Raw genomic sequence first — 16,745 nt, forward strand, 5'->3', positions numbered from 1 at the left:
GAGAATGCTGACATTTTTTTAAATGAAGTTTTTTTGTTTTTGTTTGTTTATTTGTTTGTTTTATTGGAGTCGGAGTCTCGCTCTGTTGCCCAGGCTGGAGTGCAGTGGCACCATCTGGGCTCACTGCAGCCTCTGTCTCCCAGATTCAAGTGATTCACCTACCTCAGCCTCCCAAGTAGCTGGGATTACAGGTGTGCACCACCACGCCCAGCTAATTTTTGTATTTTCAGTAGAGACTGGGTTTCACCATGTTGGTGAGGCTGGTCTCGACTCCTGGCTTCAAGCGATCTGCCTGCTTCAGCCTTCCAAAGTGCTTGGATTACAGGCGTCAGCCACCGCAACAGGCGTAAAAGAAAGTTAACAACATTCCATTTTTAAAGCAGCAAAAAGGAGAAGAAAAAAATGGTAAAAAATAGTTACAGAGAATATAGAATGTAACGAAAGTCATAAGTAAGCAATAATCAAAATTAATAAAATTAGATAAGGAAAATATTTTTCAAGCAGAAATGATCTGAGATGAATTTATTAATAAAGCAACTCTTCAGCTGACTTTGAAGGATGGTTGAGATTTCAACTGAAAATATGTGGAAGGATACTCCAGATGAAGAGAAAAATGAAAGAACAATGGAGTGAAGGCAAAAATGGAAAGGCTGTGTTTGTTCAATGGTGAATGATGCAATTACCCTACTATACAGTATATGCTGGTGACAGAAATGTCCTGGACACCCATGCTGGAGCCATATCTTCAAAGAGCTGAAAGACCATGCAAAAAGGAAGGACTTCATTTGAAAGGCTACAACATCTCATTGACCAGTTGTAGGAAGGTCCAGTGAGTCAGAGTTCTTAAGCAATACACAGCACAGACAGAAAGAAAGCAGAACAATGCTTCTGCATAGTTTGTTTCTGTTGTGTTGTTTGTTTTGTTTTGTCTTTCCAATAATTCTACTGTTACATTACTACTCTTCATTTTGTCCTTCTTTTAAAGAGTGTAATAAAGCTAAAAATTTGAAATCTTTGGTTTGGTAATAGAAAAACAAAATGGAAATGCTAAGGTTCTTCAAGAAAGAGTTAGAAGTTTTTTTCCTGTTAATGGACAATAAGAAAATATGAGAAAATAAGCCATGGAGAGAGCTGTTGGTAAAGGGTAGCTCAGGGGTTGCAAGCAAACCAGGGTACCTGGTCCAGAAGTGATAGGGGCAGAGTCAAGAACAAAGAACAAGGGAGGTCAGAGGTCTTGGAGAGGTGCCAGGATCCTGAAAACCAGAAGGATTCAAGTACATGTTCGTGATACTCAGAAATGGTCGTTGATTTTATAACAATTTCAGATCAGATTATTTATATCACCTATAAATGTGGAAAGACTAGAGAAGCAAATTAGGTAACAAACCAAAACTAACAAATAGAGGACAGAAAAAGGAAGAAGTGTCACACAAACGGTTATAAAACACACAGAAAAGAGGAAATACATCTGGATTTGTGTTATTCCCAATTTGGGAATTAAGAAGACAGGAAATTTGGTTTCCTTAATTCCTTTAAAGGAAATAAAATACATGGAGAAAACATAAATTATTGTATCTTTTAAAAAAACTTTTTTAATGTTAAAAACTTTTCTCTGGAGCCTTGATTAATTATAAAATAGCTTTCTCTTAAAATTTCCTCTGATTTTTCTTTGTCTTATATTAATATATTAGAACATTTAATTATTTACATGACTTTCTTGGCATTGTTATTATTCTCTTTTTCATAGCATGTTTCTGAAGAATAAGTTCCCCTTATTCTTTGTATAATTTATTTATGGAATGAGGAAAAGTAGAAAAGGGACAGTAAAAACTGCATTCCACATTCTTTGTCCTATTTCACCAATTTTTTTTTTGACTGATCTCAATTTAAATACGAGACTTTATGTCTTCAACATGAATGGCAACATAAACATAAAATAATTTAGCAGAGCACTTAAGCAAATTTATCACTGCATAGACTACAGCAAATAGAACCAATTTTTTCAAAGGACACAACCCACATATAAAAGTTATTTTATGTAGTTTGGAAATTGCTACCATTTTGTAGACTTAGAAATACAACTATATGCTTCTGGTTGCATTCTTTTTTTTTTTTTTTGAGACGGAGTCTCATGCTTTGCCCAGGCTGGAGTGCAGTGGCGCGATGGTTGCATTCTTGTACCTCAGACAAAAATACACTATATTTGAACACCCTTTTCCAGATAAGATGGTTATATTCTCCAATTGGCATATCTAAGTTACTCTAAGAAATCAGAGTCCAAAATCAATGTGGGCAGATGAGAAATAATAGTGTCTCCAAAATAGTACTGTGTTGTCTACAAGGTGTGAGTTTTTCTCTCATCAAGTATGAATAGAAATATAATTTGAAGACATAGCAGAATACCACTTTCATATCCACTCAAAAATACTCACTATAAAACAAAACAACTGAAGCAATAAAAAGATATATATCAAATATTTTTACATAACAGTGACATTATAGCTCAAGTGGCCAAAATAACATGAGTTCTTTGAATAAACAGAAATTATGGGTGTGAGGAGCCATCTAAAATTTTACTAACAATCTTCAGGGAGAAAAGTAGCATATGCTTACTTGTGCTTTATTGTGATTTAAAAAAATAATTTTCCTATTGTAACACTTTTTTCTTTTCACTCAAAAAAGTTTAATGTACTTGAGGAATACTAACAAGAGAGCAAAAGAGATCGTAAGAAACTTGAAAACTTCCAGTTTAAACATTATGGTGTATTGTGAATATTTCCCCTTTTTATTCTTGGAAATCATCCCAACACAGAGACAATGAGGAAATATTATGCAAATATCCTATTTAGAGGAAATAGGAAACAGTGAAATTCTAGACCCAAATTCAATGAACTGTTTCCTAAAACAGTGATAATAGAGCGTAAGGGTGTACAGGAGGAAACAGAGAAAAGACACTTTGAAGAAACAGTCCAGAAGCTGCAGATTTGAGCCAGCAAACATACTTCCTCTAAGGCTAAGGGCACATTATAGATATGAGGCATCAATTTGAGGGAGAAGCATCTATGGAAGCAGTTTGGTTCTAAAAAGTAGACAAAGTGAGGTTAAATGAAGAACTATACAGAAAAATCATGTTACAGAAAGCAGTCTACATCTGTGGAAGCAGAGAAGTACAGTCTTTCATGGTAAAATAACAACAACAATAGCAAAACAGAACAAACAACAAAACCCACTCTGTCTATTTCCACTGGCTGGACTGAAAAAATTCTCTTTTCTCAGCGACACATAAGAAAACCTGAGGCCGGGCGTGGTGTCTCATGCCTGTAGTCCCAGCATTTTGGGAGGCTGAGGCAGGCGGATCACCTGAGGTCGGGAGTTCGAGCCCAGCCCGACCAACGTGGAGAAACCCCATCTCTACTAAAAATACAAAATTAGCTGGGTGTGGTAGCACACGCTTGTAATCCCAGCTACTCAGGAGGCTGAGGCAGGAGAATTGCTTGAACCTGGGAGGCGGAGGTTGCAGTGAGCGGAGATCACACCATTGCACTCCAGCCTGGGCAACAAGAGTGAAACTCTGTCTTGAAAGGAGAGGACAGGTGAGGAGAGGAGAGGAGAGGAGAGGAGAGGAGAGGAGGAAAACCTGAACAAGCACATAATCTATATAAAGATACTAAAAGGGAAAAGGGAGAAAGGGAAGGAGAGAGGGGGGGAAGGAAGGGAGGAAGAGAGGGAGGAAGAAAGGAAGGGAGGGAGGAAGAAAGCAAGGAAGGGAGGGAGGAAAAGAGGAAAGGAGAAAACCAAAGGAGATGGGGAGCAAAAACTAAAAACATATTACCATAAACAAAGTTGAAAATTGTAACCAAACATTTCACCGTGAATTTTTAATGTAATGAATAGAAATCACTTTTTGAAAGCAATTATATAGTGCACATATGCAAGAAGTTAGAGAGAGGTGAGTGAATTAAGAACAGGAGATGAATTTTAAATTACAAGTGCTCAACCAAATGGTACAATGAGAAAAAGTCAAAGTACTATGAAAATGAAAGAGATTGGAAGTAATACAGAGGAAGAGAGACTCCTGGAAGCACAAAATGGTAGCAAAAGTTAAAGTGAAAATGCAAACTAAGTTAATTAGATATTAATAGACTCAAAAGGGATTAGAGAGAAATTGTAGAGTGCACTTCAGACTAAAGATATCCAAAATACATAAAAAAGGAATCCCTGAAAAATAAACCGTAAACTTACATATAAGTTAAGAAATTCTTCATGAAATAAAAGAAGAGTTGAATCTACATTTTGGGAAAAAGATAAAAACAAAAATAAGAAAGCATGTCCCTGGGAAAAATAATCCAGAATAGTCAGCACTAAAATAGTCTAGTAAAGTCACTAAACTTCAACTATAAATGAAGAATCCTTTAGTCAGCTAGGCAAATACAAATTCTGTAAATTCTGCAATGCTAGAGACAGAAGGGCAATAGCAATACTCACCTCAGACAAACTCTACCTTCAGTGTAAGACAAGAGACAAACTCTTTTAAACATGCAGGAATTCAGAAACATTGCTTCCAAGGAACCTTCCTCAGGAATGATTAGAAATGACCTTCAGCCAACCAAGGGATTATTAAAATCACAACAACAAAGGAAACTGTCAACAATGTAAGCCCTGTTAGTAGATCCTCACCCAGTGGAGCCTTCAGAGGATCTCAGTTCCGGACAGCTTGACTGCATCCTCATGACAAAGCCTGCTCCAGTACCTCCCAGCTAAACCTCTCCTAGATTCCTAAATCATAGAAACTGATATAACCATTATTTATTAAGTTGCCAAAAGTTAGAGAAACTTGCTGTGCAACAATAGACAACTAAGACAATGCTTTTAAAAACTATTGGATTTGGGCCGGGTGTGGTGGCTCACGCCTGTAATCCCAGCACTTTGGGAGGCCAAAGTGGTCTGATCACTTGAGGTTATCGAGACCAGCCTGGCCAACATGGTAAAACCCCGTTTCCATTAAAAGTACAAAAATTAGCCAGGCATGATGGTGCATGTCTGTAATACCAGCTGCTCCAGAGGCTGAGGCACAAGAATTGCTTTAGCCTGGGAGGCGGAGGTTGCCATGAGCCAAGTTCATGCCACTGCACTCCAGCCTGGGTGATAGAGTGAGACTCTGTCTCAAAACAAAACAAAACAGGCTGGGCGCGGTGGCTCAAGCCTGTAATCCCAGCACTTTGGGAGGCCGAGACAGGCGGATCATGATGTCAGGAGATCGAGACCATCCTGGCTAACAAGGTGAAATACAAAACAAACAAACAAACTAAACAATACAAAACAAACAAACAAACAAAAAACTAGCCGGATCAGGTGGCGGATGCCTGTAGTCCCAGCTGCTCCGGAGGCTGAGGCAGGAGAATGGCATAAACCCAGGAGACGGAGCTTGCAGTGAGCCGAGATCCAGCCACTGCACTCCAGCCTGGGCGACACAGGGAGAAGAAAGTTGTTTTCCACCAGGAAAGAAGCATAGTGAGAAGTGTAGAGAGAAGAGCTTCTAGCGAACCATTTGGGGTTGATATAGGTTCCCTGGATTTCCAGAATTCCCAACACTTGTGCTGGATCCAGGTTTGGAAATTACTAAACGCAAGAGACTGTTGCTGTACTGCTGCTCTGAGGGCAGGATGGTGATAGCAACTCTGGGAATGGCTTATATGCCCAGAGTTTGTCCGGAAAAAGATAAATGGAGATAAAAGAAGGTTTATCGTCAGATAGATGTGGACAAGGTAGGAGAAACACCCAGCCAGGAGATATCTCAGTGCCATTTTCATCATGAGAGACATATGAATGAGCCATAGAACTCGACAGTAAGAATCTACATGCGTTAGATAACCACAGCTATGATCTTAGAGAAGAGAGAATATTTGACTCATTAAGAAACTGCAGGAGAGACATTCCCAGCGAATAAGGGATTTCCAAAAACTCAGAAATTTACTCCAAGAAAAAGAGGCAACTTTTAATCTGATGTTGCCAAGATAAAATAATAGCTTCACTCCTTCCCTTTAAGCCATGAAACCATAGTTGGAAGACTGGGAGTTGAGAGCAAAGTACAGACTAAGAAACCCAGGGAAGCAGCTGACCACAGCACTCCTTTCACACCAAGCAGAATAAAACTATGGAAGGGAAAAGCTTTAACATTAGTAAGTTGCAGCATTTTGATTATTACATGGAAACGTAATTAATTAATTAATGGGACCTTGTATTTTATCTAAAGGTTACAAGCTTAAAATTTTAAAAGCTCTGTAATTGTAACCCAGACCTTCAAACCTTGAACTGTTACTGACTGGTAACACTACTACAGTATATTAACTCATGCCTCACCAGTTATATAAGAAACCAGTTTCCAGAACCAAACTGTCATATGGCTGAGCATACCATACTTGTTCTGCCATGGTCTCATCCAGGCTGCCCTGAAGAATATATTTATAAGCATTTTTAGAACAACGAATAAGCCTTGATTGGAATGGAGCTAAAAATTAAGAACCTTAATCTATTTTGTGGACAGTACAATATACTGTTGAATAAAAGCAGCTCTCATTTTTCTTATTTTTATCATAACATCAGTTATTGGTTCTAAAAAACTTGCAATTCTTTAACTACAAAAACCAAAAAAAATTAAACAAAGATTTGGCAACATTACCTTTGAATATGATACTCTGGATTACAGAGATGTAGTCTTCAGGTTCCTGCTCAGTTGAGATCTCCCATCTGCTTTGAGAGATATTTAATAATTCATAAAGCTGATGTGAACTCATCACTCCACAAAGCAAAGTAACTACACTTTCTGGTGAATGAAGTATCTTTTCCAGAAACTGACATTTCTTTGGAGTTAGGTCTTTAAGCAGGCTATTTGATAATATCAAAAGTTTACATTTGTAAGAGGTTAAGTTCAGCAACTCCAAATGCCGAAAAGAGAAATTCTCCAAGCGATATAACAGGATCGCTTCCCTTTGCACAACATGTAAAAATACTTCTGTCAAGTACAGAGCCCATTCCTCAGCATCCTCTTCATATATCATTATGATGTCTTTTGTATTTCCTGAAAAAGAAAAAATATTTTCTTATATTTGCAATGCTATCAGCAGGTTATTATTTTTCAAAAATTTTAATATGCTTACTAGGCAATATATTAAGTTGCTGATACCAGAGAAAAACTATATGAAAGTCCTTCATAGTATTAAAAAACCATAGATTAAAGAAAACTAGAATTCAAAGATAAGTTGATTTAAATTTTAAAAAGAATGATAAGAAAAAGTATAATAAATAAGAAAAGAAGTTGAGAGTCAAAACAATACCATTACCCAGATAATAAATAAATTAGAAAAAGAAATGAGTAGATTAGACATAGATAATGTTATAGATAATATTTTAACTTCTGGCCCAAAAGAAAAGCTTGATATTTTCATAGTAATTCAAAAAAATAAATAAATAAAGGAGGAGAACAAGGCTAACACAACTGTAGAAAATACGATACATTTAGTTGAGAGTTAAAAACAGAAAAGATTCAGTATAAGGATGATCCAAAAACCTGAAGTAGAAGAGAATAATATACACATTAAAATGTTGCAAAACATATAATTTTTAATAATTTAGAAAATCCTTGTAATAAGAAAGATAAAGGAGCCAGTTTTATGGATCAGTGTGAAACAATCAGGCTCCAACTAAAACTGTTAAAGAAAACAGATCTTGCTGGGCGCGGTGGCTCACAACTGTAATCCCAGCATTTTGGGAGGCTGAGGCGGGCGGATCACGAGGTCAGGATATCGAGACTATCCTGGCTAACACAGTGAAACCCCTTCTCTACTAAAAAGACAAAAAATTATCCGAGCGTGGTGGTGGGCACCTGTAGTCCCAACTACTTGGGAGGCTGAGACAGGAGAATGGCTTGAACCCGGGAGGTGGAGCTTGCAGTGAGCGGAGATCGTGACACTGCACTCCAGCCTAGGCAACAGAGCTAGACTCTGTCTCAAAAAAAAAAAAAAAAAAAAAAGAAAAAAGAAAAAAGAAAAAAGAAAAGAAAAGAAAAGAAAAGAAAAGAAAAGAAAAGAAATCTTGATTACATTGTCCTTGACTTAATGATAATTATAAAATTTCTTCACATATCCAGGAAGGAAAACCAAGTCACCACAATAAGAAAAATGTGAGGTTGGTGTTGATATCTTCAGAGCAATTTCCAGATGAATTATAGGAAAATTTTTATAAAACTAATTTTTACAGTATATTCATACTATAAAATATTGCATAACAATGAAAAAGAATGTAACAATGCCACATGCAACATGGATGAATCTAGAGACATAACATTGAGTGAAATAAGAAAGGGTATATATTGCATAATTGTATTTATATAAAGTTCCAAAGCAGAAAACTTGATTCACGGTGATACAGATCCGAATATTTTAGGGCAGAATTAACAAATTAAAGTAGGCATGAGAGAGCCTGCTGGAGTTCTGGATATGGTCTATATTTTGATCTAGGTGGTAGAGATTTATGGAGATATACATACATGTAACATATATATATGTAAATTCACTCATCTACATATCTTAGATATAAGTTATACTGCAATAAACCTGTAAAAGCTAGATGACTTGGGGAGGGAAAGCTATAGGAAATAAGTAAAGCATTTGTAACATTATCACATGTATTTGAAAAATTAGAGAAAATATGCTAATAATGGAGGTTTGACAGGTCTTATAGGGCATTTACAAAAAGAATTAAAGAGAGGTACATTTCAATATTTTGCACAAAAAACAAAAAAATGAAGTAAATATTAACTCCAGAAAAAAGCCCCAAAATTTACAAAAGTAAGCAGGATAATTATAGACTATTTGGATCAATAGTGTGCATGTGTTTATAGTTATAATAATGTAAAAACTAATTAATGACAAGTTGAGATTTAAATATTATGGAGAATAAGGGAAGAGTAAGACAAACAAAAGTATAAAAATATCTATCTTATTTTTTTTATCTACAGGAAGACAATAGATAATAGCTAAAATTAGTAAATCAAGAAATCGTAATATAAATGTATCTTTTTGAAATATGCAAAAGAATAAAAAAAGAAACTTTGAAAAAATTATGGCTTTTAAGGTTCTTAGAAGGGTGGAATGGTATTTGGGGAAAGGGAAAGTAAAGCACTGTCTATTTTCACTATGTTTTATCATTGTTTTACATGAAAGTGTAACTGTAATCGAAATTTAAATAATAGAGGAAAATCCAGCCAAAAAATAGCAGAACTAAAGTAAAGTAAAAGGAAATGAAAGCAAGTTTGGAAAAAGAATAGGGTGAGTTGAATACATGTACATATAGAACAACAACTAAATGCTGAGGGCATTATGATTGCACTACAAAATGCACATGTTAACTTCATGAAATAAAAGTGATTACACAGCAGGAAAAACTGAGCATTTGGAGAGGAGAAAGTAAAACATACCTCATCTTCAATAGAATGTAATCCTTTAACACTGCCTAAATTTGAAACATTAATTTAAAATAATGACTTCATTCAATATTTCTGTATCATCATTTTTCCCTAGACAATAATAAATAATCTAAAAAGCACTCAAAGAAATTTTTCTTAAAATTAATATATCATTAGTTTTACTTTAAATTAACTTTATATTTAAAGATAGCATGTAAAGTCTAATCTCATTTTTAATAAAATAGTACCTCCATGACTATTTACCTAAAATAATTCTATCATTAGCAACAATTGTTTAAGAGAGAGAGGACTTTGAGAGATACATGACTTTCTTTTTCTTCACTCTTCCATATTGCTTATATTTTTATAATAACCTTATTTTACAAAATACAATCATTTTTAAATATCAGTTTTTACAGTATTATCATGAGTACAAAGAATGAAACACCAAACTCTTGTCATCTTCTTCCTCTGAAAACAGAGCATGTATTTTCTATACCACTGATGTGGCAATGAAAACCATAATGATTCTGAGATCTTTTGTATTTTATTAAATTATTGAGTTTATGTATTTCTGTCTTTTCTCATGATATAAATATTATCTCTGAGGGCAGATAAATAAAGCTATTTTGCAATCCAATTCCTACACAATGCCAAGCACAATTTCTTGAACAGATATTCAACAATTTTTTTACATATTTATGTATGCAAGTGAGAAAAAATCTGACAGAAAACATATGGGAATCACGTGTAAGTTGTATATGAATCATCAATATAGTTCTGTAATTCTGTGTGTAGTAGTGTAGTATCTCACCCAGCCTGCATGCTAAATAAATAAACAGTTTAACAGGAATAATATGCCATAATTCAGTATTTTTATGTTTGAGGAATGGTAGAAGGAGGGTTTTCTTCATATTGCATATAGCCAGAATAAGTTGTTCTACAGTTATAAAAATAATAGGAGTATAAATAAAATTAATAATAATTAAAATTATCAAGCACTTAAAATAAATTAGGTCTCTATGTGTTTCACATATGCTGTTTCATTTAATTCTCACAATTACACTACTAAGTTAAGTATTAATGTTATCCTCATTTTACAGATGGGAAAACTGAAGTGGTATTAGAATCAGGACTCCAATGCGGGCAGTCTGCCCTGCCCTATCCCCTATACTTTTAACTTCTAACAGCAAAGGGCACAATAATATTATTTAAAAGATTACGGTAGATTATTTGCAGGGATATGAGTTAGATTAGTCAGTATCAAGCAGCCTGTGGGGTATTCTTAACTATGCACAGTATGTGAAGGCTTACTGGGAGTCTGGTTTCCTACCAAGGAGAAAGAGGAAACAGAACATATCATGCACTCCAAGAGTAGAGTAATCTATGAAGAATTTACAGAATTGACTTTTTGACTCTATAATTTAAATCAAGAAAATTGTAGAATGAGCTATGAGTATATGTTAACGTAAAGAATTAATACTCTCATGTTATTTGGCTGGGTATCACAATTGGCAGACAGCTATATGAAATCAAAACTAGAAACAATCAAAACCTGTCTTTCAAAGCCCAAGAAAATGGCACAGGTAGTCTTTCTCAATACTCTAGATGCATTTTTACTTATGTTGAAAATTGAGCCTTTTTATTTGACGTATATTTTCTCAATATCCTCATTGGACATCAAATATCATTCCTTTCTTCTCTACAGATGAAGTCATTTCAGTATTTCAATCTTTGGTTTTCTCAATTATTATTCACTGAGGCTTTCTATGTACCAGGCATGTTGCTAAGCAGTTGACATGTATAACCTCATTTAATCCTCACTGAACTGCACGGAGTTGGTCCTGTTAGTCTTATTTTACTGATGTTCTCATTGAGGCTCAGAGGGCTTAAGTTATTTATCAGAGCCACAAAGATAGTTGTTGATCTTTATGCTGACTTTCTTTCTTTTCATGCGAAACTAAGTTGTGTTGAAATATAAAAGTTAATAAAAACTCTTTTAATAAGCCATGGTTTTCTTTCCCTTTTTCTAGAAAAAAAAGTTTGTACCTGAATAATATCTAGGCCCACAGACCCCAAAATAGTTCTTTATAAATTCTCAAATGTAGCCCAGTGGCCTTGCACTGTACTTCATTTTATACACTTGAATTAAATCAACCCTAAGTAATTCTCCCCATTTAAGGAGGGTTACTGTCATTAAGATTGGTCAACTTTTATAGGCTTTGCAATGAAACAATAGATGATAAACTTGAAACATAGAAATATATAATTTCCATTCCTGGAAAGCTTCATCATAATAAAAAGACAATACTATTGAAGATGGAATCAAGATCTGCAAATAAATTATTTTAAATGTACATCTTACAGTCTTGCATCATAAAGTGACAGCATTATATAATGGTTCAGTAGGAACAAAATACAGCCATATTAATTTTTATAAATTTACCATATTCTTTCAGATTCAATAATGCCTTATTTATTTATCTTAAATATTCTATAACAAATGTTCAAACTTGAAAGAAATATTTATCAATAATTTATATCAATAATTGCTTTTCCACCAAAACCAGGTTACATTACATATTACCAAAAGAATGAGACTAAACATATATTAAAATTCTTCTTATTCCATATGCACAGCTTCAAATGGCAGATTTTCTTCTTTTTGAATAAGAGCCAATCTCATACCCATGTTTTGATTGTGCATAATGGAAAAAGATTGCATAATGCATCCTTTCAATATTACATTTTTCTAACTGGTAACCAAACGGCAGAATAAAAGAAAGCAGAAAATTACAAAAACAAAAATGAGTTTCAGCCATAATGGATTCAGCAGTAACAACAAGAACATTAATCTTAATATAATCACACACACAACATATATCATTACTTAAATTACACAGTAAGTATAACTCAATTGAGTTTACATTCCAACTTTGTACTGTTATTTCTAGTACAACATGGGAACAAAACTGGGGATTTTTCAAAGGTTTGAATGTAGTGAAACACACCATAACTAATATTTCTCCTCTGGGAAAGTGGCTAATTCCACTTATTCATAGTGGGACATTCACATATGAAGCGTTTCCTGTATAATCTGCATAAATCTGTGTAGTGGGCGCTGTGAATGCACATCTCATATCTTCCTGGACCACCAGCTACTGCTTAGTGGTCAGTTATTAAGCATATTGACCACTTCTGACCTCTGCTTTACTGCCTGAGGACTTTCTCTGCTGCTAAGAGTACTTCCTCAGTTTGTGCACCTGCCCAGCAGCTCATTAGTTCCAGGGATTTAGTGCACCAAAAATAGGGGGACAACCTCAGGCAGTGAGGATCAGTAAATGTGTAAATAACTCAGCTTATCCAACCTGCAATGGGGCAATTCTGAGGTTTGTTTTACACAGTAATCAGAAAGTCCCCATGGTATTGAATTGTAACTCCTCACTGTGTTATTCTGCTTATTAATACACACATTGTCTTTTCTCCGTTTCTTATCTTTCTCCATTCTCTCACTAGAGCTTCATGGGCTCATCATCAAATACCTGTACTCAAGTCCATTTTTCCAAATCTTCTACAGGAGTCTTCTTCTATACACTTACATTATTGAACTTAGTTCTTTCTTTCAAATGCAGGAAGGTACTAATACATAATTTTAAGATCATGCTTTTCAGCTATGGTGAAGAACAACCAGCAAAAAATTTTATGCAAATTCAGAATTTTCCACTTTCTTCTTCTAAGATGCAAACAGATACTTTTATGTCTCATACAGCAACCATGGAAGGGGTTTTTTTTCTATATAAAAAAGCATGGCACTAATTGTTACAGTATTATTTTGTGAAGTCTTCCTAACCCTGGATATATAAACTGAAAATGTTCTAATCCCATCTCTAATCACTTTTTATATCTAGTTGGGCCATTCATAAAATTGAATAAAACACAAGTACCTAATAGGGTTGTTGAAAGTACTAACTGAAAAAAATCATACAATGTGCTTATCACATGGCAAGGACAATAGAAGTCAGGAAATATTAGATCTTACCAGTAAGACTGTCTACATCTGAAAGCAGGAAGGCCATACTCAAAAGTTTCCCAAAAACCACAATAATAAGGTTTACAAAGGTAAATATATATATATGCATAAAATAAGTGATTATTTCCTAAGTTTCTATATTGTCTATATTATTTATATACATTGGAATGGGAATTAAAAGAAAATTTTTTGAAAATATATTTTTTATCAAGATATAGATATCATGGTTGAGAACATCTTGCACCTTTTGATAATTTGTATTAAAAGAAGAGAAAATGTGAGTGACGATTTGGGAAAGTTACTGTGTTAGAAATGGCTTTTAGGAAGCAATTGCAGCAAATACAAAAAAATGACAAATAGGGTCTAATTAAACTAAACAGCTTCTGCACCACAAAAGAAACTAACAACAGAGTACAAACACAACCATAAAGACACATGCACATAAATGTTCCCCACAGCACAATTTATAATAGCAAAGACATGGAATCAACCTAAATACCATCAATGATAGACTGGATAAAGAAAATGTGGTGGCCAGATGCGGTGGCTCATGTCTGTAATCCCAGAACTTTGGGAGGCCAAGGCGGGCAGATCACGAGGTCAGGAGATTGAGACCAGCCTGGCTAACATGGTGAAACCCCGCCTCTACTAAAAATACAAAAAATTAGCGGGGCGTGGTGGCGGGCGCCTGTAGTCCCATCTACTCAGGAGGCTGAGGCAGGAGAATGACATGAACCTGGGAGGCAGAGCTTGAAGTGAGGGGAGATTGCGCCACTACACTCCAGCCTGGGCGACAGAGAGGGACTCTGTCTCAAAAAAAAAAAAAAAAAAAAAAAAAAAGTATTCATTCCAAGACAGCACTGACCATAAGACCACCCATTATTTTGTTTCTTTAAGAAGAGAATGCTGTGATCAAAAACTATAATGTACCACAAATTTAAAGATAAATTTTAACTTTAGAGCATTTGAATAACAAATTGTCAGAATCAATAAAATATGGTAACTTTAGAGAATTTGAATAATAAAATAAATTGTTAGAATCAGTGAAATATGGTAACATTACTATCTCATACAGTCTCTTAAGTGCCTTTTTGTTGTTGTTGTTGTTGTTGTTGTTGTTGTTGTTGTTGACGAGGTCTCACTAAGGCTGGAGTGCAGTGGCATGATCTTGGGGCTCACTGCAACTTCCACCTCCCAGGCTCAAGCGATCCTCCCACCTCAGCCTCCTGAGTAGCTGGGACCTATTCACCATCATGCCAGGTTAAATTTTTTTGTATTTTTTTAATGGTGGAGACAAGGTTTCACCATGTTGATCAGACTGGTCTCGAACTTCTGGGCTCAAGTGAACAACCCACCTAGGCCTCCCAAAGTGCTGGGATTACAGGCATGAGCCACCACGCCTTGCCAAGTGCTTCTCATTTCTCCAATTCAACATCAAGAATGATCTCCTCAGAATCTTATTATTTTCTATGATTCCCCCAGACTGATTTCTTTCCTGGAGGCTGGCCCTTATGGATTACATCATCCAGGCTTCCATGCCTACCTTGATTGAAAGCACCATCAGAATATCAGATGAGAAGAAAGAATAATAGGGTTTTTTATTGGCCTTCCACCCACTCCTCCATTTTAGTTTGGACAGTGGCTGCTTTCTTGTGTGGCCATTTTTCTATGACTTTTTTTTCATGGATCCAGTTTTCATGCAATTCCAATAACCATCTTCCTTTCCCTTATCTCATTAGTGTAGTAAATTTTTGCTGTTAGTTTGAATGCTTCACTATCCCTCCTCAATTCAAAAAATCAAGCAAACAAACAAACAAACAAAAAACCCCAAACCAGACATATACCATATACAAAAGTCAGCTCATGATGGATTAAAGACTTAAATGTAAAACCCAAAGCTAAAAAAAAAACCCTGGAAGACAACCTAGGCAATTCCATCCTAGACATAGAAATGGGCAAAGACTTCATGACAAAGACAGCAAAAGCAATCGCAATAAAAGTGAAAATTGACAAATGGAATCTAATTAAACAAGAGCTTCTGAATAGCAAAAGAAAGTATCAACAGTGAACAGACAACCTACAGAATGGGAGAAAAATTTTGCCAACTACGCATCTGACAAAGGTCAAATATCGAGCACCTATAAGGAACTTAAACACATTTCCAAGAGAAAAAAGCAAACAACCCCATTAAAAAGTGGGCAAAGGACATGAACAGACACTTTCCAAAAGAAGGCATACATGTGGCCAACAATCACATGAAAAAAAGCTCAATATCACTGATCATTAGAGAAATGCAAATCAAAAGCCCAATGAGATACCATCTCATGTCAGTTAGAAGGGCTATTAATAAAAAGCCAAAAAATAACAGATGCTGGTGAGGTTATGGAGAAAATGGAAAACTTATGCACTGTTGGTGGGAGTGTAAATTAGTTCAACCATTGTAGAATGCAGTATGGCAATTCCTCAAAGACCTAAAGACAGAAATACCATTTGACCCACCCAGAGGAATGTAAGTCACTTTACCATAAAGACACATGCACATGAATGTTCACTGCAGCACAATTCACAATAGCAAAGAGATGGAGTCAACTTAAGTGCCCATCAATGACGGATTGGATAAAGAGAATGTGGTACATATACACCATAGAATACCATGCAACCATAAAAAGAATGAGATAATGTCTTGTGGGAACGTGAATGAAGCTGGAGGCTATTATTCTCAGCAAACTAATGCAGGAACAGAAAACCAAATACCACATGTTCTCACTTATAAGTGGGAGCTAAATGATAAGAATTTATGAACACAAAAAAGGAAACAACAGTCACTGGGGTATGCTTGAAGGTGGAGGGTGGAGGAGGGAGAGGAGCAGAAAAGGTAATTATTGGGTACTGGGCTTAATTTCTGCGTGATGAAATAATCTGTACAACAGACCCCCGTGACATGAGTTTACCTATGTAACAAACCATCATATGTAGCCTCTAACCTAAAATAAAAGTTAAAAAAAAGAACATTTTTTAAAACTTCACTTGAGACAATTGCCTTACAAGTAATGTCAACTTTTCCTAGTACAGACGCCAACATCCCTCACTGCTTGCCTCTTGAATCAGTAACTAGAGTTATAGCCCACAAAAAGGGAAGGGGAGAAAATTCCACAAAAAAACGATTTAATATTCAGAAATTGTTCGTGGATATTGCCAATATGTATCAGCATGAGTTTGGAAAGTATGTACGGAATGAATTTTAAGGGTTAT

General features: G+C 35.4%; 1 protein-coding gene across 3 annotated transcripts in view; it reads right to left on the reverse strand.

Moving 5' to 3' along the window:
- The window catches only part of BANK1 (B cell scaffold protein with ankyrin repeats 1), a 315,067-nt gene that overhangs the window by 269,131 nt on the left and 29,191 nt on the right, over positions 1-16,745 (reverse strand). For all 3 annotated transcript variants that reach the window (XM_050791915.1, XM_050791913.1, XM_050791914.1), the window contains exon 2: positions 6,680-7,078. In XM_050791915.1, the coding sequence (XP_050647872.1) occupies positions 6,680-7,078 (399 nt within the window). The remainder of the gene's footprint in view (positions 1-6,679; positions 7,079-16,745) is intronic.

The sequence above is a fragment of the Macaca thibetana genome, chromosome 5, assembly GCF_024542745.1.
Source record: "Macaca thibetana thibetana isolate TM-01 chromosome 5, ASM2454274v1, whole genome shotgun sequence".
Taxonomy (NCBI): Eukaryota; Metazoa; Chordata; class Mammalia; order Primates; family Cercopithecidae; genus Macaca; species Macaca thibetana.